Source organism: Pituophis catenifer, unplaced genomic scaffold (genome assembly GCF_029215685.1).
Source record: "Pituophis catenifer annectens isolate HBS135680 unplaced genomic scaffold, rPitCat1.0.hap2 SCAF_1, whole genome shotgun sequence".
NCBI classification, from domain to species: Eukaryota; Metazoa; Chordata; class Lepidosauria; order Squamata; family Colubridae; genus Pituophis; species Pituophis catenifer.
In genome coordinates, this window is record NW_027256881.1 from 79,769,911 (window position 1) to 79,795,952 (window position 26,042).

Below are 26,042 nucleotides of genomic sequence, written 5' to 3' on the forward strand. Positions count from 1 at the left end.
ATGCCGGCATCCCGGGATCTGGAGGTTCCATCTTTAGTGATCGGAGGAGAGACCCTTACTCCCTCCGATAGGGTCCACAACTTGGGTGTCCTCCTGGATTCTCGGCTGTCCTTGGATGATCATCTGACGGCCATAACCAGGGGGACCTTCGCACAGGTGCGTCTTGTGCGCCAGTTGCGCCCTTTTCTAGACCGGGATGCCCTCGCCACGGTCACTCACGCCCTCGTTACCTCTAGGTTGGACTACTGTAACATCCTCTACATGGAGCTGCCCTTGGGATGCGTCCAGAGGCTCCAGCTAGTCCAGAATGCAGCTGCGCGGGTAATTACGGGGGCTTCTCGATACTCCCATGTAACACCTCTCCTGCGTGAGCTGCACTGGCTGCTGGTGGCGTTCCGGATTCGTTTCAAGGTGCTGGTGCTTACCTATAAAGCCCTTCATGGCTTAGGCCCGGGGTACTTGCAGAACCATCTCCTGCCGCTCTCCCATCGTCCCGTGCGCTCTCACAGAGTGGGCCTCCTCAGGGTGCCATCGGCCAAACAATGTCGGCTGACGGCCCACAGGAGGAGAGCATTCTCTGTGGGAACCCTGACCCCCTGGAATAGATTGCCCACCGAGCTCAGGACAGCCCCCGACCTCCTTTCCTTCCGTCGTGAGCTGAAGATATGGCTCTTCCGTCAACTCAACTGATCCGTTTGGATGTACACTGTTATAATTTTAGACTGTTTTAATTGGGGTGTTGATTTTAATTTTATTTTATTGTGATTTGTATCAGAAATTGTCATTTTGTAAGCCGCCTTGAGTCCCTTGGGAGAAAGGCGGCACATAAATCGCAATAATAAATAAATAATAAATAAATAATTTTAGAAACACAGCAGCTGAAAATAAATCCCTTCCATTACTGAACTAATCTTCAAAGTCTAAGGGCACTCAGCCCACCTTCCAAATCCTGACTGCCACAGTGATTAAACCATGTCTACTGCTGCCTTTCTGGCCAATGGGAAAAAGTTAGTGTTATTATGAATCCCTATGGTACTTTCCTAAAGCAAAATCTAGAGGGATACTAGACAGCAGGCATTGGACCAGGTCTAATGTTCCCCAAAATGGCAATGCTTTAATTTTCTGGTGGGATAAGAATTCTCAGAATCACCAATGCAAATCTGATTAGTGTCTGGCTGTGTTAAGTCTATCCTAAGCATAGCTCCTAAATCAGCTTAAGTTTCAAATTTTTGCAGGGAGGGGGGAGGTTGTTTTTAATAAAATTCATATTGATCACTCACCAAACACTGTGAGCTCCAACTCTTTTCTTGTTTTGCCCAACAATGTGAATGGGTTCAGCCATGAAACAGTAGAGTGCAAAAGAAGTTCTCCCATGGAAAGTTCTGTGACCTAAAAAAGAAGGAAGATGAAAGACAATTTCCTCAATAGAGGACAATCAACATTATATCAAAAGTTCACTGCAAAATACCCACTGATTTTAGAAAAACGTAAATTCACCATTCCAATGGTTTCAAAAAATGTCAGCAGTGAAAGACATGATAGTGACAGGTATCTCATAATACAATCCTCCTTTTTAAGGCAGCAAACTTTGAAGAGGCATTCTTTTTAACATGTCTTGGACTCCAGTTACTGCAGCAACCCAAAATCATATTGAGTGCAGTGAGATTTACTACTAGGAGAATATATGTACAGACAGGACTAGTTTAAATAATTTGCCTTCAGAACAAGTGATCTGCACATCATAAGCACCAATTAAAAGCTAGGATGTGACCTATTTGTATATTTTAATGGTACTGTGTAAAATAGCTTACATGACAGAGAAGATAACAACAGACATTAATACATAAGGTATTGATCAGCAAAAGAAGAAAGATGTTGCTGTCTTTTTTTTTTTTCCTTGTTAAGAGTAAAGAGTAAAGAGTAAATTGCTCTCAAATCAAGCCTGGCTCTGATAACAATCCAAACAATTTTCTTGACAGAATAACAAATGCCTGCTATAGCCTTCCTTTCAGGAAATTGTTTTGAACTTCCCAATCTAAACTGGGGCGGGGGATTCTAATACCTGTCTAAATCCATGTTTAGTTTTATTGTTCTGCCAGAACTAAGGCCAATGTTTGACTGATTTGTGAATAAAACTTAAAAATAGAATTCGGGCTTCCTTACCTCTTTCTCAGTTCCACTCTGGTCTGCAACTAGTTGGTCAAACACTGCACCATAATCCTCGTAAATCTTTTGCATTTCATTGATGTGACTGGCCACCTTTTCCATTGCCTTCAGCGCTTCTGCAGTTTTGAAGACAAGACTGTGATTTAACAGATAGTTACATCTAACTTACCTGCCTTAAGGTCTCAGGCCGATGAGGTACAGATGTTACATTATGTCTTGCCTTCATGTATGGGGTTTTACATGATTTCACCTTTCTTCTTGGCAGGGAGAAAAAATTCTATTTTTACATAAAATCCTGTGTGGTGCTTTTGATTACTTTGACCACCAGGAGGCACCACCTTAATAATTATCTTTATTGGGACTTGTCAGAGATAAAATAGCCAGACTTTATTCTATTTAGGTCAAACTTGTACACCCCTCAACATCTACTAGGAACTGAACTCATGCACTCTCACACTTGGATGATTATATATAGAGCATTAGCATTAGGAGATCCAGGTCCTTGCAGTCAACAGTCTGCAGGAAGGGATACACAAAAGCTATCAGCTTCCCTTAAGGTTTCAGAGCACATAGGACACACTGTGTAAAAACAGGAATTCTATCCACCCACCCATCTCCCTGCAAGAGTGGCCATGTTGGAAGTCATATAAAGAAATCCCCATGCACAGGGACATGACATACTATAACATCTGAATATTTACGTTCTGGGATCTTAAGGGAAAATGGGCTGTTCCAACAGCCTCTATATATCCCTTCCGAAAAATGGCTTAGCACCATATCTCAGATAGCTTCTAAAGCACTGCATAAAATCATCCAAGTATATAAGTTCATTAGTTCAATTCCTAGTAGAAGGTTTGAGCCCCATAACCTATATCTCCGAAGTCCAGTTAACAATGAAACTAATAACATGGTACTTCTGATGGGGAGGGCATCTAATTAATTAAAACCTAGGCATTCACTAGCAAAAAAAAAAGTATTGCTGACAATAACTAGAACAGCCAAACCTACCCAAGTATTTCACAAGTCATGGGGAAGTTCATTCGCTCTGACTGGGTTAAAAAATCATCATAAGTCATAATCATAAATCATCATTAGAAGAGACAGCATACAACAAAAGGCTTATTATTCACCAGACTACAATCTGAGCTGTCAAAGTATCCCCAGATCAATGGAAAATTATGGCTATGCAAAGTTCATCCCTTCCATTCTTAAACAGGAACAAAATGGGCTGAAACTTTTAACTCATTTTCCCCTGTGATTTCTCTGAGCAAACTTATTCAAGAATTTTTCAGACCTACCTATCTACACACATCCTTATCCTAACCCAGGGGTCCTCAAACTTCTTAAACAGGGGGCCAATTCATGGTTCCTCAGACTGTTGGGGGGGCCAGACCGGCTTGGTGGGCGTGGCTAGATGGTCATGTGACTGGGTGGGGATGGCCAATTTATTGTATGGTTTTTTATGCTTTACATCTATAGTTTTTATATAGTTTTATCTCACTGTTGTGTGCCACCCAGAATCACCTTTGGTGAACTGCTCTCATCAGGATCTAAGGCAAAAATATTCAGAAGGACCCAAAAGCTAATGCAACTTCTATAAAAGCATTTTCAGGACTGAACTATTCATATAAAAACCTGGGCAAGATTATATCATTGCAGATATTCAAATACCTGGGAAGGGAGTGGAGATAAAACCTCCCACAGCAAAGCCCATAAAAATCCTGATCTTGAGTGAGACATAGACTGGATCACCTTATTTCAGAAGGAGTTTAGTGGCATCTTTTATTTTATTGAAAGCTGAAAGGCTTTGTGATTAGCACAGTCCTCATATAAACCCCTTCCTCATAATATGAACTCACTGGCTCTGAAACAGGAAGCAAATCTGTTCATTCTTTGAAGACTTGAAGAGAAAGATTCCATTGCTTCTTACTGTCCCTTCTCCTGGCTCTGGGGTCTTAAACACTCCCTCTCATCTCTCTTTCTCTCATCTTTTTCTCTCTGCCTCCCACTCCCTCCCTCCCATCTCTTTCTCCCTCCCTCCCTCCTTCCCATCTCTCTCTTTCTCTTTTTTTTTCTCTCTCTCCTCTCCCTCATCTTTCTCTCTCTCTCTCTCTTTCTTTCTCTCACTTTCTTTCTCTCTTTCTTTCTCCCCCCCTCTGTGTCTCTCTGTCTCTGTGTGTGTTTCTATCTCTGTGTGTGTTTCTGTGTCTCTGTGTGTGTGTCTCGCTCTCTCTTACTCCCTGTCTCTGTGTCTCTTCTTATTCTCCAGGAAAGTCCTGCACACTTTCCTTGGGGCTTTTCGCTACCCGTTTTTCTTTCTTCCTTTTAGAAATCCGGGCTTGCTGAGGAATGAGCGATGGAGGCTTCCCTCCTCCCCTTCCTGCTCTCATGATCCCCTGGCCAGCTGTAGTGGGGCTGGGAGGATGCATACAAGAGGAGGAGGAGAAGGAGGGAAGCCTCTGCCACTCATTCCTCAGCAAGCCTGGATTTCCAAAAGGAAAAAAGAAAAACAGGTAACGAAAAGCCCCAAGGAAAGCATGCAGGGCTTTCCGAGTGAGAAGACACAGAGACAGGGAGCGAGAGACCGAATCTGTCTCTCCCCTCCCACTCTCTATCTCTGCTGTGCAAGGCACTGCGAGAGCAGTGGGCAGGCATGGAGGGGGTATTGGGTCTTCCCCCCGCCCCACGCCAAAGGAAAGCCAGCCGGGATTCTCCTTCCCTCCTACCTTTCCCCCTTCCCCCTGCTCCCTTCCACCCACTCAGTCCTACTTTGGAACAGAGGAGCACATGCTGGAAATGCGTGTTGGGGCGACTGAAGAAAAGGGCAATAGCTGGGAAGGGTGGGGTGGGGCTTAATCACCACTGCGCGGGGGCCGGATAGATTGCGTTGGCAGGCCGCATTTGTTCCGCGGGCCGTAGTTTGAGGATGCCTGCCCTATCCCAAACCCATCTATAGTTTAATGACTAGTTTCACTATAATAACGGGTAAAAACCAGCTTCACAACCATAATTAATGATCTCGTGTATTGCATTAAGCAAAACCAAAAAGGAGCTCCACATCACTGCTTACTGTGCTGTGTGATCTACAATATGGTGTCACAATAAGTCATTGTTAAATTTTCCTGATTGGGAAAAATCTAGGCTCCCCTTTGACATACAGCCTGACCCTCTCTAGAATGGCTGCAAAGAGATTTGACAGTAGCCTTGTTTTTTTAACAGTGACTATCCTTATGTACTGTTTAGTAAAATAATTCCATTGATAAGCCATGTTTGAATCTGGCTCAAATCTTAATTAAGCATTTGGATAATGCAACAAGCCGCTATTAGTCTAAAGCAACCCAAGGCTCTTAGTGGGTGTGAAGCTCAAATACAAACACTGAGAAAATTGCATAATAAATTCTCCTTTGGACAGCTCAGTGCTAAATCCATGTGTCAGTTTTCAAATACTAATTTAAATATAAACCAAAACTCTTTTAAGTTACTGGGAAGTACCTGTGAGATGATAATGCTCCTCGCTTTCTACATCAGTCAGAGACACTAGTTCTTTCAAAAGCAAAGGGTATTTCAGCACTCTCTGAACAGGTTTGATAAGAAAAGACTCCAAGGTGGAAGAATGCTGTTTCGTGGGGTTGCGTGCATCCAGAAAAGCCTTGAAGGTGTTATCAGTTTTGGCTAAAGGAAAAAAAAATGGAACAAAACAGTTATAGTTGATATTATTAATAATATACAACTATGTTGCAATATTTAAATTCTAAATGGTCTTTATTCAAAAATATTAGGGCAATTAACAAAATAAGATCAAAGTTGTTAATATAATCCTAAAATCCAATAAAACCACACAAAACACAACAGACTATTTAAATTAAGACAAAGTATCCAACCAAAGTAACAAGACAAATAATGTTAATCTGGCACAAAAAATATTAAAGTTGTCATCAACTTCCCCAAATGAACAGGATTAATCAAAAAACTCCCTTGGGTCTGATGATTTAATTATCACTATAATTTTTTTTAATATATTGCCAAGATCTCATTTCTGGCAGATTAAAGAACATTTAGTTCTGAAGTATCCAATATAATATTTGAAGATGCCAACTGACATTTTTGTTATATTCTCCAAGCTCCTCGTTCCCTGTGACTTTTTATATTAAAAAAGAGAGATAAGGGAGAAACATCAAAACACAATGCCAGATTCCAATATCATTTCCAGGAATGTTCCCAAGTTCCCCAAGGAATGCCAAGAAATTAAAACTGATAGTTGGCTCCATCCCTGGAGTTTGGATGTTCTCCTATTACCCAGAAACAGGAAGAATATGAGTAAGGACAGTAGAGTGTATTTTGCTGAACTGGGGCAGGAAGGTAGGAAAGCATTCTAGTTAATCAGTGCATGTTGCCCAACGTGAATATAGTGGAATTTCAGCCCCAAAAGGTTGTGAATAGCTGCATTAGTTAACTAGTCACAGTTCCATACTCTTGGAAACCAATGTAGTTGTATTACCTGAGCAAAGGCCTGTCCATAGAGACCTCCAATAATGCCTATATAATACATAGACATATATATTATATAGGCATTAAATATATGTATCATTTAAGTTCCTGAATTAAAGGAGAACTGGCATGCCGGGAGATTGTTGGCTTAACCATATCTATTTTTCCAAAGGCATTAGTGACTTAATTAGAGCATACTATTAATGGGTGCCTGCAACCCATTAATTTGATTTGATTTGATGAAGAAAAACTTAAAATAATACCGAATAATACCGAATACCCCTGTAGAAGAGACTACTATATTCCACCACAAACTGTTCTCCAGAAGAAATGCTGCTTTAAGTAAAAAGCTGAGGTTGCTGTAGATATGGCTCTACTAGATGCTTAAGCAGATTGGTATAATACACACACACACACACAGAGAGAGAGAGAGAGAGAGAGATACTATGCGCCCTCACACCCACACACACATATATATGCTTACCTTTCAAATAAAAATACATTACACAAGGCCAGTTGTATTAATTAAAAACATAATGATTAGTCATATGTAAAAGCTGTAATTATCATCATTAATTAAAATACAAAAATGTCAGCAATTAGTTCCAGAACATATAACTCAGCAATGAAGAACTTCTCTAACCACACAAAATATTCTGTCCAATTCTTGCAGGGGGAACACATTACGGAAATGCATGTTTATTCACAATAGCTTTGGCAAAGCAATTTTTTTTCTTCAAGGTTCCAGGTTACATATGCTGTCATATTTATAGTTACTGTGTTATGTTGTTTCTCCGTGTCCTATAATGTATGTGGGTATATGCATAATTTTGTATTTATGTAGTATTCATTCATTCATTCATTCACTTACTTACTTATTTATTTAGTCATGTTAATGTAGTGTATACTGGAGGTGGTGACCCTTTGAAATTTCATTTTAATGTATGCCAATTAGTGTGCATTCAAAGTGACAATAAAGTTATACTAAGTCTAAGCTTATAAGCGTTTTTTTTCTTTTCTTTAAAAAAAGCCTGTTTTAATAACTAGCACTGAATCTATCCTATTTTCAAGAAAATAAATAAGCATACCCCAAAACCCGGACCACCCCAATGATGCCCTTGAAGTGATGTCCTGGTGCCTGGAGGCTTGTACGGATCTGGATGGGGAGGAACAGACTCAGGCTCAACCCATCCAAGACCGAGTGGCTGTGGTTTCCGACATCCCGATATAGTCAGTTGGTGCCATCACTGACTATTGGGGGTGAGTCATTGGCCCCCACGGAGAGGGCTCGCAACTTGGGGGTCCTCCTGGACTCACAGTTGTCTTTAGAAGAGCACCTGATGGCTGTGGCCGGGAGGGCGTTTTATCAGGTTCGCCTGATTCACCAGTTGTGTCCCTTTCTGGATCGGGACTCGTTAAATATGGTCACTCATGCCCTCGTCACTTCCCACCTGGACTACTGCAATGCTCTCTACATGGGGCTCCCCTTGAGGAGCACCCGGAGGCTCCAGCTGGTCCAGAATGCGGCCGTCCGGGTAGTTATGGGAGCGACGGGGCGCTCCCATGTGACCCCCCTCCTGCACGAGCTGCACTGGCTCCCGGTGGTCTTCCGGGTGCACTTCAAGGTTTTGGTTACCACCTTTAGAGCGCTCCATGGCTTAGGAGCGAGGTAATTACGAGACCGCCTTCTGCCACCAGTAGCCTCTCACCGACCAGTACGCTCCCATAGAGAGGGGCTCCTCAGGGTGCTGTCGGCCAAATAATGTCGACTGGCGGCCCCCAGGGGGAGAGCCTTCTCTGTGGGGGCACCCACCATCTGGAACGAGCTCCCCCCAGAGATACGGAGGATCCCGGACCTGCGCGCTTTCCGCCGTGCCATCAAAACATTTCTTTTCCAGCAGGCCGGCCTGGCCTAACGTCTCTTTTAAACTTTTTTAAAATTTTTAAAATTCTTCAATTTTAAATTTGTCTTATGAATTTGGAGTGTTTTAAATTTCGTTTTCTGGGCCAATTATTTAATTGCATTTTAATGGTTTTTTTAACATTTGTATTATATGTATTTTATTTGGCTGTTCACCGCCCTGAGTCCTTTGGGAGTAGGGCGGTATACAAATTCAATAAATAATAATAATAATAAAACATACACACGCGCACACACACAGCAGAAATTCCATAAGAAGATGGACAAACACAGGTAGTCCTAAGTGTTGTACTTAGAAGTGACAAAAACAGATGCAGTTTTCAAACCTTTTCGCATTACCAGAAGACCAATTGCAAGGTTTAAGAAATGCTTTTAATACACACATTTTTAAAAACAACAACATTATTTTGCCTCATTTCTATCATATGCTTAGTTTACCTCAAGGAGATAATTACCTCTTTCCAGAACTTTCTGGACCTTGATGTGGTTTGCACAGAACCCACTGTATAATTTGAAGTGATCAGCATAATAGAGGAAGGAGCCTCCCAAAGAGAAGAGCAGTTTCTGAAACAAAGAAGGTGAGAAACTTATTTTAGGGATGCCCATTACCCTTTTCCTTTATCTTGTGATTAAGCAAAGACTAACTATACTCTTCAAAGGAGCCATTCATTTATTTCATAATACTCAATTTTCAATGTGCAGAGCAACCATGACAAACAATGCAAGAAACCATTCAAAACCAAGGCGATGGAATTTGTCCAGATCTTCAGGAGGGAAAGAGTGATTTCCAGAGGCGCAAAACATAGAGCAGTTTTGGTACGCTTGTGTAGGAGAAAGAGAGTGAAGACAGTTCCCCCCTAGTAGTTCCCAGTGTGTATGTTTTATACAGGTGGTCCTCAATCTACGACCACAACTGAGCCCAAAATTTCTCTTGTAAGCGAGACAATTGTTAAGAGAATTTTGCTCCATTTTATGACCTTCCTGCCACAATTGTCAAGTGAATCCCTGCAGATGTTAAAGTTTGTAACACAGTTTTAAGTGAGTCTGGCTTCCCCATTGAGTTTGCTTTTCAGAAAGTTGATCAAAAGATGATCGCACAACCTCAGGACACAGCAACCGTCATAAATATGAGTCAGTTGCCATGGGCCTGAATTTTGATCGTGTGACCATGGGGATGTAGCAATCGTCGTTAGTGTGAAAAACGGTCATAAGTCACTTTTTCAGCGCCTTTGTAACTTTGAATGATCACTAAATGAACTGTTGTAAGTCAAAGGGTTACCTATACTATAATAGTCTGCTTTTGTTAGGCGAGATTTCTGTCTATATGTGAGAAAAATAAATAAAGAAAACTGTTTAAAACAGTTCCAATATTTCTTTCTTAGTTTTTGGACCCTGACAGCCGAGTAACAGTAAACAGAAAACTATATGAAAGCCATTGAAATAAAGAAGCATTATGATTATACATAGTTTTCCTCTATTTTATACTTTATTTCTACCTTTGCCCTGTTTTGCATTCCTGAAGAGTTTTTCATAAAAAACTTTTGTAATCCTGATTGATTGTAACATGTGTTATTATATAATTGCCTTTGCTATTTATGAGTATGAATATATCTTGTCTTTCTGGTGGTTTCAAGTCAGTGATATGTAACAAACACAAATCAACAGAACAAATTAGATAATGAATGGAAGATTTGCATGAACTAAAGCCAACAAATGTGATGGAAAGTGATTCACTGAAAACATGAATCATTTCAATTATGCCCTTCTATGATGAGAATTTCTTCTCTTGAATGCAATGCTTGTTTACCACAGGTGCTCAATTCATTGCTAGAATTAGATTAAGAAAGAAGCTATGAAAACAGATGGCAAAACTTGTCATGGACCGGAAAAAAAGAACTGGTGTGAAGTTAAATGCATTAAAAAAGTGACAGAGAATATTCTGAATAAAGTTATTTTATTATTCTAGAAATCATAAACAATTATTTTAAATTGTATCATCTTACTATTCACGCTTTTAACAATTAACTACACAAAACTCTTGTGATAAATGCAAGAAAGAAAGAGAGCAATAGGAATGACAGAAATGAATCCTATCCAGCAGGAAAGTTTAGCAAGAGATCACAAATTTAAAATAGTTTATCAGTCGAGGTTCAGATATAAATAGTAGACATGATAGTGGTTACAGAGCAAAGTAAATCGTCCTAGTAAAATTATTAGGATTCATCCAGAATACCACAACAGTTTAGATTTGATGTGCAATGTGCACATGCACTCTGATTTATGGATCTGAAAGTAATTTAGAAACTTCCATAGTGACAACAAGAAGACTTGTTTAGCAACCACAACTGAGGCCAACAATTCAGTAATTAAGCTAAGTATGCTTATGATCTTACCTTGCTTTACAGACCTGCACAGGTACTAAATGCAAGGATTTGTCCTCAAGTGGTTTTTTTTCCCCTTCATTATCTTAGTAACTGCAAATGGTTGCTAAATGTGTTACCATAGACTTTAAATTTCCTTGATTTTCCTTCATTCCCCCCTCCCCAACCCCCCGCAAGAAAAGACCTGGAGATGTTTCTGTGAAATATAAGGGGCTTTAGGGACAGAAGTCTCTAAAATATTAGAGACAGACACAGGGATTCATTTATTTGATATAAGCTCCTTCTCACTCATGCTGCTATAGTGTGATTGTACAAACTAATTGACTCAGCTAGTCACTTCTGGGATTCTCAAACTATTCACCTGACCTCAGCAGGGCCTTGGAAAAGGTATTTCAAAATTTATTCCGTAAGGGGTGGGGGGAATCTTCCTATAGAACATAAGTGATTTTTAGTTTTTATGCATAAAAAATTATAACTGGGGAAAAAAAGGAAATCAAAGGGAATACTTATCATATTCCAAAACGTAATAAATTGTATTTACCCGAAACTGAGAAGGGGTTTCAAGTGTGCTGAAATCACAGCAGGAAGAAATTCCATCTTCAAGGGTCTCTAAAAATACCTTCTGGAAATCCAGCATCTCTGGCAAGCTGCCAAATAAAGACTCCATCTGTGGGGAAGTGAAGAAAAATAAACATTGAGAAGATAAAACTCCCAAGAAAAGAATACCTAATGTTTAATTGTGTTAAGCTAGAGATAAACAAAGTGGTACACGACATTAATAAATACAGAGGAACAAGATAATTTCTGAAACTAAAGACTTCTTAGAAACACTTTTGTTAGGGAAGTTGGTCAACTTTGATCATAAAGGAATAACTAATGCAAAAGAAAAGAAAAGAAAAGAGAGAAGAAAAGAAAAGAAAAGAAAAGAAAAGAAAAGAAAAGAAAAAAAAGAAAAAAAGAAAAGAAAAGAAAATGCTCTTAAAATGTCTGATACAGTTGAAATGCTCATAACCTCCATAAGATTAGAGAGCAGTTAAAATAACCACGGAAATATCTCACCTCGTCTTGAGTAAGGAAAGTCTCATTCTGAAGAGGTTCCAAGTATAATTGAAAGAGGCAGCTCAGATCCTAGGGGAATATTAAACATTATTTAGATTTACATATTTTTAAAAGCAACCCTCTTCTTAACATGTGATGGTACAAGGTAATTGTTATGAGATAATGCTTTTTTATTTAGGTCGCTGTAACACTTCTAGGGAAAAAACCTATTTTTGTGTATTTAATTATTATATGCTGTTTTAACTGTCAAAACAATGAGCATATTATAAAATAGTTATGCATTTATCTATGTGTATATGTATGATATTAGGCAGCATTCCCAGAAGGGAAATTTCTTAGAAGTCCTTAACAAGAGACCAAAGCTAAGAATGTGGCTAGATAAGATCTGGTGATTTCTTCTCCTCTTTCATTATGCTACATCTTCTGCTCTCAATCTCTCCCTCAAATCTTGTTTGTACAGATAGTCCTCAACTTATGACCATAATTGAATCTAAAATCTCTGTTGCTAAGCATGACAGTTATTAAGTGAGTTTTGTCCCCATTTTACAACCTTTCTTGCTACAGTTGTTAAGTGAATCACTGCAATGGTTAAATTAGTAACAAGTTTGTTAAGTGAATCTGGCTTCCTCGTTTACTTTGATTGTCAGAAGGTGGATCACATAACCCCAGGAAACTGCAACTGTCATAAATATGAGTCAGTTGCCAAGCATCCAAATTCTGACCATGTGATCACAAGGAATGCTGCAATGATTGTAAGTGTGAAAAGCAGTCATAAGTCACTTTTTTTGATGCCGTTGTAACTTGGAACGGTCACTAAATGAATAATTGTAAATTGAGGACCACCCGTATGTAATTCATGCTTCCTCGGTTTGGTGCCCTCTGAATTTGTAGAACTGTAACTTCTATCATCGCTAAGCAATACATTTGATAGAGGGTTGTATAACATTATGGAAATGCACTTCTGGCTACTATTTTCTTTTCTCAAAATGCTGCTGATATACAGAAAGCAATCACAAAAATAAGGGAGGAAGATTAACAGAGACAAAGGAACAGTAAAGCATGCCTAATACCTTTACGTAAGATTTCTCTGTGTCTACAAGTTCTTGGATGACTTTTCGGAGTCTGTCTGCATCAGTAAGTTGTCTTGCCAATGGCTTTAGAAGGGAAATATCTTTTAATCCTTCCATCCCATTCACCTGAGTTTCATGGAAATGTGGACACAATGTTGTGATATCTCTAGTGCTCTGCAGGTTGAAAAGAGCATAGTTTATTGTATTTTTCTTACAATTGGCTTCTCTGTGATGGTTTAGTTATGGATAGATTTGCAGACAATGGCTAGGATCGCAGCTGAAATCTATAATAGTACATATATTCTGATTTTTTTTTTATTTGATTTATATGCCGCCCTTCTCCGGAGACTCAGAGCGGCTTACAATGTGCTCAGCAATAGCCTTCATCCTTTTGTATATTTATACAAAGTCAGCTTATTGCCCCCACAACTGGCTCCTCAATTTACCTACCTTAGAAAGGATGGATGGCTGAGTCAACCTTGAGCCTTGGCGAGATTCGAACTTGCAGTAATTGCAGGCAGCTGGTCTTAATAACCAGCTTAATAACAGGGTGCCTTAGACCACTGTACTACCAAGGCTCTTAGATTTGTTATCTAAGATCATCATTCCAAAGAAATAGATACATATATGCCTGTTCTTTTCTTCCATTCAAGTGCATTCAATTCTTGAAAACAGCCTGGACAAGTCTCTGCAGTTTTTCTTCACAAGGTTTTTCAGAAGTGGGTTGCCATTGCCTCCTTCCTAGGGCTGAGAGAAAGTAACTGGCCCAAGGACACCCAAATTGTTTTGTGGCTAAGGTGGGACTCCCAGCTTCCCAGTTTCCAACCTGATGCCTTAACCATTACACCAAACTGGGTCTATACATAAATGTATAGACATATACAACCATATATACATATTTTATACATATACACACTTTATATGTACATACATTAGAGGGGAGGGAGGGAGGGAGGGGGAGAGAGAGAGAGAGAGAGAGAGAGAGAGAGAGAGAGAGAGAGAGAGAGAGAGATAACAGTATTGAAGATGGTAGCTTGTTTTGTTTAGTGACTCATTAATTTATTTTAAGAATACTTATAATGAAAAGTTATTTCTGAAAGACTGCAGATTCTATCCTGCCTTAGCATCAATGGCTCAGTTTTTTTATTTGAATTTCTGGCAGTTGATTCAGAATAAAATGTCCTTGGCTACCAGTTGAGACATTAAAGTAAGAAGCCATTGGTTTGGCAGTTTTGCAGGAACAGTACTGTTTGAATAGGCCTTTGGACTAATCTATTACTAGAAAGGAGGGGGGGGAAGCACCTTTGATACAAAGGGTCAATATAAAACCAGACAAATTCTTAGAAAACCCATGCCTCATTCAATGTAGCAAATAGGTAATTGTCACCTTAATGGGAAACTACAGACAATCATCTACCTCTTTAAAATTATTAAACTAAAACCAATAACAGTGGGACAGATTTTCTAATTAAAAGCCATCTTTCATTTTACATTCATAATGTAACATGAGTGAGATTTTTGCCAAACGGCTCCATAATGCAGAATGGGGAAGGATTTAGGATTTAATAAACGCTAAAGCTAAAGGCATCCCATTTATAAAGTGATACTCATTACTGTAGTGCTCTGAAAAGCAATAGAATAAAAAAGTCCAATAGAAAGCATGATATAACTAGATGCTATCACCGAAGACACTGGTAAGAACAATCTCTTAAGTACTCAAAACACCCAATTGGGTAATTACTGCAGTGATCCCTTGTGGATTCACAGACTCAAGTTTATAACTGTTCACATATGTACCCTCCTCTCTGTATATTCCTCTTCTTACTTTGACTTTGAATTTTGCTACACAATGTTTCCCCCTGGAAGAAAATGGCAGAGGCTTCTAGCTTTGTTCTTTTTCCCAAAGCTGAAAACCTCTGGTTTTGCTTTCTTTGAAGGCAGACATGGTAGCGTGATGTGACTCCAAAGTCTTCTTCCAATTTAAGTAAAAATTACCCAGTAGAATCAAAGGGGTTTGAGCCCTCGTGGCAGTATGTCAGTTTAAGCCAGTAAATGATTTTGCTTTTTCACATATGGGCTGCTACTGAAATAGATCTTGCCTCCAAACACTGGGAACAGAATGACAGATCCCAAAGATAGCAGCCTGAATTGTCTCCAGGACGGAGAAGTTCTTGGAAATGCACCATATAATAGCTTGACAATTGCCTTACTTTAGGAGGCCTTAATCAGAGAGCAAGTGTACAAATTTCTGTTTGAGAAGAAAAGGTTGGGAATTGCAGACTCAGATCTCTAACAGATTTTGTAATACACACAGTCTGAGGCCTCCAGGAGCCTGAAGACTGGAAAACAACATCCAATAGCTATACATCTTAATCTACCTTATTTTATGTTCACCAATACACAACTATGTTTTGTTAAACATTTATGGAAAACCATGATTTTTGTCTTACAACAACTGACCCTAAGGGCTCTTCTCAGAGCTTATCTGTTGACCATTGGAAGGATAAAACTGGGGTCAAAGAACAACTGGACTAACAAATTAACGCAGAATTTAAACAGGAAGGGAATTAATATGTAGCCCTGCTTCATCCCTTGCTTTGAATAAACTATGCATTGTACATTGAATTCTCAGATAAGTACTTTCATGTAGAAGCTGGATTTTATTCTCTGAATAATATTATTCCCTGAATAAAGAATGCCCTACTTTCTCCATAAGCTATCCCTTGAAATTGAAAGGGTGATTTGAAATTGATGAAAGCAACATAAAGGGTACTTCAAGGTATAGTTCTCAGCTAGATGTTCTAAAATTAGGCACTACTCAACTGTAAAATAACTAATCCTAAATCTAACCTACTTTTCGATGTCTTCCTATGGAGATCCCTTGCGTAAAGCTTACAGGTTATACTAAGCAGGCTGATAGGTCCATCGCTTCACAGGTATGCCTTAACTTTTTTTTTTTTTAAATAATCACCAGGAGTCTTTAGAGATTAAGCAGTGCACATAAAGAGCACTGTGAAAACCAAGCCCAACCAATCAATGTTATTTTTTATCATCTCCAGGAGAAGCCCCTAAATAGGAATGGAAATATTGCAAGACAGCAATTACTTTTATATATCTAATCCCTCAGCAAGGTTTCCAACTAAGAAACCTTGTTAAAATAATAGTACAAACAAAGCCATCAGATCAGGTAACATTACATAAAGCACTTGGTGCCCTGAAGACCCAAAGCAATTTTCAATGACACTGACACACTAAGTGATTTGAATGCTAAAGCGTATTGTATTTTTTTAAAAATGACACCACTCCAGAAAGCAGAATGCCAGGCGTTTTACACATTTCAGTACCCTATTTATAAAATTGTACATGACCTTTATTTGAATATCCTAGTTGTAATTGCATCAGTAGAAAATTGTATCCAAACTGATAACAGGTTCATGCTGGAAAGGGTGTTCCCTTATATTTTGCTGATTTTTGTCCAAAGATCTCTGTACAAAATTATTCTTAAAATAGTAGATAAATAGAGAGATGTTTAGAAATTTTTAGAGAAGTCTTTCTTTCTGAACCTCCTGCCCTTCACATGTATTAGACTTTTCAGCGAGGAATTAAGGGAGTATATCCAACACATCTGTTGAAAATCAGTTTGAGGAAATAACTCCACAGTTGGAGATGTGACTCTAAACACTACATTAAGTGATGAAGGAACAAATGCATGGCATTATTTATATAAAACATATAACTCTAAATCTTCTCTTAGGTGCTGTATAAAATAATCTCAATCCAAATGAACAGTTGACAATCCAGGCAGCATAAATAGCATAGAAACATGATTGTGTTTTAATTGCTGAAACTTTTCTATCTAGGGCGGTTTAACTCTTAAACTAGGCAAAAGACAATCTTCAAGGGCAGGGTAAGCAGTAACAAGAAAATAAACATCCTGCTTCTTTGCTGTAAGTTACTGTAGACTGATTTACAGTAACAACATGATAATTCTTCAAAACCAGAGATTTCCATGAGGGTAGAATAGAAGCAGGGTGTTTTCAAGAAGTCAGTTCACAGATTCTGCTATGAATTACCAAATGTGTAGTAACAAGAAGTCCATGCATGTGAAAAACGATCCAAAGACATCTCCAAATACAAAAAAGTATTCGAATAAATTAGTTGGCATTCATATACAACTTGTGTACGGAATTCTTCAACAATCCTTAATTAAAGCAACCCGCCTCCTTATTTCCGTTTGGTACACTAAAAAAGAAAAAGGAATGCAAGATATATAGCTCTCTCAAGAGACCTTAAAAAAAGACTCCCACACCATTACACCATGACTGAAAAAGGCTGCTTAGCTCTCAAGTCAACAATACTTTCCTCCTTATTTCTGGTTCCACATTGGAGGAAAAATGGAATTCAACAGATTTAACGACTTCATGAATTGCAAGATGGCCATATGGCAGCTGGCACAAACTCTCAATTAGCAAAATCAAAGCATGGTTAACCATTTGTTTTAAATATTTCAACTATCATATCTGCTCCTGTAATTTCCCACATTTGTAAAATTAGTGGAAAAATACCGGTTGTGTTAATCAAGAAGAATTCTCATCAATTAGACCCAAGATAAATAGCTTGAAATGTGCTATGCAAATTAAATGTGTAATAATTAATTGTGATAACCGAGGTCTTGGTTTAACTTCTAATGGTTCATAAGTGTGATTTATGTTTGTTTATTTGATTTCTATAGTCGTCCATCTCAGCAAATGATTCTGGCAGCCCACAAATCAAAAACATATATTACAATTAAAGTCTTAAAAACATTTTAAAACAATAAAAACAGTAAAAGTCATTAACACAATAAAAATATTAAAACATCTAATTTGAGTACACACAGATCAAGACATCTGGCCTGTTAACAATATACCAGGAGGTGGGATCCTTGGTGCATGTATTGCCCCAGTTTCAGGAGCATAGCCAGCCCTTAAAAGCATTACAGAAGGCTAACAGGTTGGGGCTATTCCAATCTCCAAAAAAAGAATATTTCACATAGCGCAGTTTTAACTTCGAACATAATCTACCTAAGCATCTGCAGGGGAGAAAAGAGAGGCAAATCCTACGCCTTACATATTTGCATCTGACTTTGCATAGACATAAAATGCCAAGATTTGTCTTGTGATATCCTAGCATGTTTTATCATTTCTTCATCACTGTGATTTGTACTAAAAACCATGATAAACCAACATCATGCTTCCCATTGTGGTCAACAAACATTTCCAAGATTACAGCAATCACATGGAGATTTATTATTTCTGACTCCAGCCAACACAATCCTTAACTTAAAGAGCCAAGCCATAGATTATGGAATCATGAATATGAATGAATAGTCACAAATGCCATAATATAATGACTAGGCCAACACCAAAATCAACTAATAGACATTGTGATAAACCACTATGAGAATCCAGCCTGTCTGCATGGATTTCCATAAAGCCTTTGGGAAGCTTTAAATGCAGTGATCTTGCAAATGCTTACGGAGTCATATGTAGGTTACAAAGTCAACTCCTTTGGAGTGGTTACATTCTCATCAAAGAGAAAAATAGGAAGTGATACTTCTCGTCATATCCCTCCAAAATACTGTGTGCATACTCCCAGAGTCATGCTCCCTGAGGTTTACAGAAGTTATAATCTCACCCAATCTATATGCAGGCACTGGATTGGAAAAACGAACAGAACAGAATAACAGAGCTGGAAGAGACCTTGGAGGTCTTCTTGTCCAACTCTCTGCCTAAACAGGAAACCCCACACCACTTCTGACAAATGGTTATCCAATATCTTCTTAAAAACTTCATTTTTTAATGTTGGAGCATTCACAACTTCTGGAGGCAAGTTGTTCCACTGATAAACTGTTCTGTCAGGAAATTTCTCCTTAGTTCTAGGTTGTTTCTATTAATTTCCACCCATTGCTTCTTGTCCTGCTCTCAGGTACTTTGGAGAATAGCTTGACTCCCTCTTCTTTGTGGCAGCCCCTGAGATATTGGAACACTGCTATCATGTCTCCCCTAGTCCTTCTTTTCATTAAACTAGACATACCCAGTTCCTGCAACCGTTCTTCATATGTTTTAGCCTCCAGTCCCCTAATCATCTTTGTTGGTCTTCTCTCTTTCTAGAATCTCCACATCTTTTTTACATGGTGGCAACCAAAACTGGATGCAGTATTCCAAGTGTGGCCTTACCAAGGCATTATAAAGTGGTATTAACCCTTCACATGATCTTGATTCTATCCCTCTGTTTATGCAGCCTAGAACTGTGTTGGCTTTTTTGGCAGCTGCTGCACACTGCCGGCTCATATTTAAATGGTTGTCTACTAGGACTTCAAGATCCCTCTCACAGTTACTACTATTGAGCAAGGTACCACATATACTGTACCTGTGCATTTTGTTTTCCTTGCCTAAATGTAGAACCTTACTTTTTTCACCATTGAATTTCATTTTGTTAGATAGTGCCCAATGTTCAAGTCTGTCAAGATCCTTCTGTATTTTAAGCCTATCTTCTGGAATCTTGGCTATTCCTGCTAGCTTGCTGTCATCTCAAATTTGATGAGTTCCCCATCTATCCCCTCATCCAAATCATTGATGAAGATGTTGAAGAATACTGGGCCTAAAACAGAGCCTTGGGGTACCCTACTGCATACTTCCTTCCATGTAGATGCAGTTCCATTGAGGACTACACGTTGAGTGCGGTTGGTCAGCCAAAAGTGCCCTAATCGCCTGTAAGGGCACCGCACTATAAAAAATTGATACTCATAAATGACTGAACAATGAAGTAGTTGATTTGACAAACCCTGAAATGTTCAGGAATAGGAATTCCAACAGCTTCAAAAAGTATACGCTGTGTTGAAGAGAAAGTCAGATATGAAGATCATTATGAGTGTAATAAATGGAAGACTGGAGGAAAAAAAAAAACCCTAAAATATATATTTAATATCTGAACCAAAAGTGATTAACTAGGGAAGAGATATTTGGGCTAAGATAGAAAGTACATTAAAAACATGGGAAATCAGCGTATTGTCTCTGAAAACCTTTTATTATATAATAGTTCAACTGTATATGTGTAAATGTTTAATATGGCATCATGGATTAATTAGAAGTAAAAAAATATGCGCTTATGTAACTGAGCAATTAACACTAACATTTCTAAAAGCCAGCACTATTTGTTCTTTTCATTTTAATTAAAAAAAATGAAATGCTGTCAGGAAGAAGAGTGGGATTACCTTTAAAAAGGCTTGTATGGATTTAAAGGCTGGGTAAAGATTCCGTTGACAGAAGGACAGGAACCAGGATTTTCTTTATCAAGAAGTCCTTCATAAAATTGGAGTAAGGTGGGGTTAACTTTCCTGACTTCCAGTTTTATAACCAGGCAAATATTTTGGCTTTGCTTCTCTCTGCAAGCCAGGTAACCATCCCAAACCTATGATATGATGTTTTAAAAACAACGATGTAAATCTTTGATATCATGGCAGGGGCTGGGATCCACTTCTAGTTATGATTCTGCAATGTTCTCAGATTTTTCCACATTTGGAAGATATTGGGATAGAGAAATATTATTTGGATCCCTTTTTGCAAACTAAATTTACAATCTGGGTTAATTCCAATTTGAATAAACTGTATGTTTTAAAAACATCTTCATGAGCTAACAAGAGTACTAATAGCTAAATAGATAATTTTTTTTTAAATTAATAAATTGGGGGATTGGAAGGAATGCTACTTTTCTATAATGGATAAACTGTGCCATCCGGTTTGGGTTTATGATATGTTTATTCTCTGCTTATAAACTGGTCTTTGATCAACAAAATGGAAAGACAGTTCAACATTTTTCTGTGTGATTAAATTTTGAGGATTTCTTTGAAGTCTGAAGTTTCCTTAATATATTGTTAGTTTTCTTTTTTCACTTTTTTCTCTTTTTTAAAATCAATTTTTAAAAGGCAAAATGGTGGGAGAGCTGAAATAAACATTGGCTGTATAACTATATAACATATAGGGCTGTCAGTAACATGGACAGCTTATAGTGCTAAGTGCTGGCTGCAGTTTTCTCTAGAAAAACTACAATTTTCAAATGCGTTGGATTATTTGTATTTTCCATTGGAGTTTGACATAATTTGCCTTCAAGCTCTAAAAGGGAGCTTGGATCATTTATTAGCTTGCTCCATAACTCAGGAATTGTGTCACCACTCTACAAAGTTTGCTAATCTGCCTCATGGCAAAAGAAATTATTTTGTGTTTGGTAAGAATTTTAAAATGCAACCTGTCACATAGTAGCCTTTCAGAAGGAATGTTTCCAAATCACCAAACACCTACAAAACATGTGCATAGACAACAAGAGTGCATGTATGTGCATGTTTATGTGTAAGATTGGGATGTCAAAAACATTTTTTATTTTCTTTTTATGGATAAAAAGTGCTGCTTAATATTTTAAAGATAATTTGGGGAAGTGGTGAACTCAAAAACTTGACATGACTGAAGTAGAGAAATTGAATGTTCACTCATTTGCCTCACCATCCTTTAGGAGACAGATTTTTGTTTTACCTCAGTAGAAAAATTTTCCAGTAATACTGAGTCCATGTGCTGTTTGTCCCACCTTGGTTTGTTCCACCTAATTATGGAGTTAGCCATAATATGCTTTAGATTTAACTATCCTGCCTTTAATATCATGTAATAGCATTGTGGCTAATCTATTTCTCAAAGGTGCTTTTTCAGGAGGCAACTGGACTGTTTTTTCTTTGAAGACATTTCGCTTCTCATCCAAGAAGCTTCTTCAGCTCTGACAGGATAGTGGGGAATGGAAGGATTTATACTCCTTGCAGACAACTGATCATTTGCATCCTTTTAGAGGGTCATTGAAGCGCTTGGAGATTTATCTGTGTCCTCAGGGTCACCTGAGTAGCGCTCCTGGTTCCTGTAGTCTGCAATTTCTTTCCCCCCTCTGGAAATCACTCCTACTCCCACACCATTCAAAGGGTGTTCATCCCAAATTGTATCCACTATCCTGACGAAGCTTCTTGGATGAGAACGTCTTCAAAGAAAGAACAAGAAAGTCCAGTTGCCTCCTGAAAAAGCACCTTTGGGACAACCATGACCTGAACGACAATCTATTTCTCAGTTTCACTCCATAATTTTTTCTGACTATTAAAATGGCATCAGTTCCAGTCCATTCTTTGGAGAACCACACAATTAATTTATTTACATTGTACAAAATCTTTAATCTATTCCTATTGTCTTCTTCCTGCTTTATAATAGTAAACCTAGCTTTATTCAAGATCTTTAGGCAAAGATCCTTAGTTAAAACATTTTTTGAATTTCAAGAATGTAACTCCTAGCAGATCACACATCTAGATTTCAAATGAACCTCCTTACATATTAAAGACATACAAGAGCTATTCTGTTCAACTCCCACTGCCCTTGTGCACACTGGTCACTGTAGGAGAGGACCAAACTGAGCCCGACAGCCCGACAGTGGGGTCAAATGCATCATCAGTCAGGAGTCTCTACACCCTCAAAAAAGACCTAAGTCCAGCTTCCCTTGAAGTCTGTTGACTTTTATCTGGCACCAATTTGCCTTGACCATTAATAGACCAGATTCTTGAATATGGGTTGCATGGAATAAACTCACAATGCTTTCTGAACTCTATCCTGGGTCCTGGTTTCTTTCACCTGACAGCCACATGTCTCCAGATTTACAATCAAAACCCACCTAAAACAACCCTGAGCATAATTTAACAAAGGCAGGAACTGGACATGGATGTACAGTACACGACACAGAGAAGTTCTAAGTTATGTCATAATGTTTCTCACCCAAATCCCAACACTATAAACACAAGAAAGGAAGAAAAATCACCCCTTGTTCTTCCTCCAGCATAATTTTCACATCTGTTATCCAAATATATGTCTTTCTCCTTGACTGAATATTGGGGTTTCAGCACTGAATGACCAGAAATGTAAAATTTCTGTAAAATGTAAACAGTAAAATGAGACTTCCCTCGCCTTCCACAGCTTACTGTTCATTAAAAGCACTGTTATTAACATCTGCTGCTTGCAATTACTGCAAGTTCAAATCTCACCAGGCTCAAGGTTGACTCAGTCTTCCATCCTTTCAAAGGTAGGTGAAATGAGGACCCAGATTGTGGGGGCAATAAGCTGACTTTGTATAAATATACAAAAGTATGAAGGCTATTGCTTAACGCATTGTAAGCCGCCCGGAGTCTCCAGAGAAGGGCGGCATATAAATTAAAGCAAAAAAAAAACAAAACATTTAATATGCTTTCTTTCTGGTTTCTATATAGCTACTCATTATGTAGAGGTTGGCTAGCACAATGTAACATTCCATTTTCTTTGGAAATATAATTCTATCCCAATCTTTTTCAAATATGGAAATATTAGTTTGAAATATAAAAATCAGTTTATCAAGCCATACTACATTCCAGACACAGATCTTCACTATTTGGTATGTGGTCAAGTGTCAAGCAATTAAGTACACATCATCTGCACAGTCCCTCTATAAGGTTTATAAATATTTTAAAATAACCTTTATCTCAATGAATAGGATAGTGAGAAATACCAATATAAGTTTTTAAATGATTTATATTACATTTCAATGTAATATAAATATTCTATTAATAATAATATAAGATGCATCATCATTTTTGAATTTCTAATTCACAGAAATAATACCTTTCAAACAATTTGGGGAATGTGTGATTCTCAATATACTTATTTGGAAGTAAATTCCCCTGAACTTATTAAGACATGTATAAGAAAGAATTTAACTTCCAACCAGTTACATGCATAAAGGTGGATGATTTGATTCAACTATGCTATATAACACGGCAGCATTGTAGTGTATAACTAAGGTGTAGGTCTTCACTTTTGCAGCATTTACACAAAAGGAAGCAGAGCACCCAGGGCCTCAGATGACTCAACTCAACACACACAATTCAATCAGCAATTAGACTGCATCCCCAGGCATGTCAAGGTATTATAGTCTTTTAACAATACTCCTACATGTTTTTAAGGCAACTGCTGAGGATGCACCATTCTCATTAAATCTATATTTTAATCCAGCTGAGTCTTATTGTGTGTGTTTCTGTCCCTAATCTTGTAGCACATTTCACTGCTGTTGTAAAAGAAAACTATCTTCGTGCTCATTTTTTTAAAACAAAAGCAAAGAGTAAAGAATCACTAAAAAAGAACATCACTGGGGGGGGGGGGAATCTAAAATTAAAGGATCATCAACATAACATAATTTTCACAGCCCTTAAAAGAGAAAATATTTTTATTTTCAGCAAATTAATCACCATCTGTTTTCTTTTCTTTTTTTGCTCATTTACATTTACTGTTAGTTTTACATTTACTGACAGAGGTCATTTCTGTTTATTAATTTAGCTACCCACTTGTTAATTTACTAAAGACAGGTAAGAGCATAGTTCCTCCATCCCACAAACAATGAATCTGTGTGTTGTAAAAATCATCTACAACTAAAACAGCTATTTTTAAAGTAAGGTGCTACTTTGCTTAAGTTTTAAAATACAGAGCACAATACAGCTTCCAAGAAAGCAAGCAACATCATCAAACATAAGTGTGCATTATATACATTGACAAACAGATGCACTTGTGAAGTTTAGATGAAACAGAATGTCTATTTCTTCACTTACATATAAAAAGGAAAAAGAATCCGCTCCCTCCAAGCCCAGTTATCTCAAGCTGTCGTCTGCTAAGAGCTGAGCATCGCTTGCAATCTCCGTTTCACGAAATACTCCCTAAACTGATTGCTCTTCCAATCTGCACTGAAAAACTCCTGGCGTCACCACCCTCTTCTCCACACTGCACTTCCACAGAGCCTCACACTTTACAATATTACATAATGATAAGATTCCTCTGCCACTATACTTTGAAAAAAAAAATGCATCCAGGGAAATCCAACATCAGTAGGAAATAGGACAGAAATCAAGCATTTTTCCAGAAGCATTTTGCTGCAAAAGTCTTACGGCTATTTATAAAAAAGAAAATGTTTTTTAAAAAAATAATAATAATAATGGAAGATATACATTTTTTTTCCTGGCTTTCATTCACATAATTGTTACAGCAATCATTATTTTGTAATTCCCCACCCATCTCCCTCTCCTCTCTCCTCCTCTCCTCTCCTTCTCTCTCTCTCTCTCTCACACACACACACACATTCCCTGCTGAAGATGGGTCATACCAAATTGCTCTAATGGGCACTTTCCAAGAAAAGGGCAATCATTTGTGGAAATTGTAGGGTTATCAATCACACTGCTTTAGTTGGAGGTTCATCCAAGTGGAATCACTTCTCCACTCTTAGACGTCCCTAGATGTCCTATTGAAAGTATTTACATTATCCAAGACAAAGGATTCTAACATAAACCATAATACATTATGAACAATCCTACCAAGCTTCTATGTGCACCCATGCACACATACGAACACGTGTCATTTGAGGAAGGGAATTAAAGGTAGAGTTTTGTCTATCTTTTTCCTACTATTTCTTACAAGGATCCTGGCCAATCAATGTAAAGGAAAAATGTTTGAAGCCAGCTTACTATTTATATCCATATTACCATTTTGTTTTAGGGTGTAGCCATTCCTCTGAACTTGCTATTAATTCTAGGCTTATGGAACAAAGAACAAAAGGACTTGAAATTCTTGAGATAGAAAGTCTGTTTGCTTCCATCTTCACATGATTTATTGATTAGCATGTTGCAGTTGTTTAAAAAATAAAACAGAGGCAACGGAACACACACAATGCAACAATCTCCATCTTAATTTAAGCAAGGAAACTGGGACCATGATGAAGAACAGATTGTGACCTCCTTTTAGATAGTAAGAGAGGTTCCAACAGATTTATTAAAAGTGAAGACAGAGAGCTATGCATTGGGATTTTCATGTCACAAAAGTGTTGAAC

At 38.1% G+C, this 26,042-nt stretch overlaps 1 protein-coding gene across 1 annotated transcript in view; it reads right to left on the reverse strand.

The window, feature by feature from the left end:
- TIAM2 (TIAM Rac1 associated GEF 2) overlaps positions 1 to 26,042 on the reverse strand; it is an 88,714-nt gene that overhangs the window by 7,303 nt on the left and 55,369 nt on the right. Inside the window, exons 15-21 of the mRNA XM_070932636.1 lie at positions 13,086 to 13,259; positions 12,016 to 12,084; positions 11,498 to 11,623; positions 9,031 to 9,139; positions 5,659 to 5,838; positions 2,164 to 2,282; positions 1,281 to 1,389 (exon numbers count right to left, since the gene is read on the reverse strand). Coding sequence (XP_070788737.1) covers positions 1,281 to 1,389; positions 2,164 to 2,282; positions 5,659 to 5,838; positions 9,031 to 9,139; positions 11,498 to 11,623; positions 12,016 to 12,084; positions 13,086 to 13,259 — 886 coding nt within the window. The remainder of the gene's footprint in view (positions 1 to 1,280; positions 1,390 to 2,163; positions 2,283 to 5,658; positions 5,839 to 9,030; positions 9,140 to 11,497; positions 11,624 to 12,015; positions 12,085 to 13,085; positions 13,260 to 26,042) is intronic.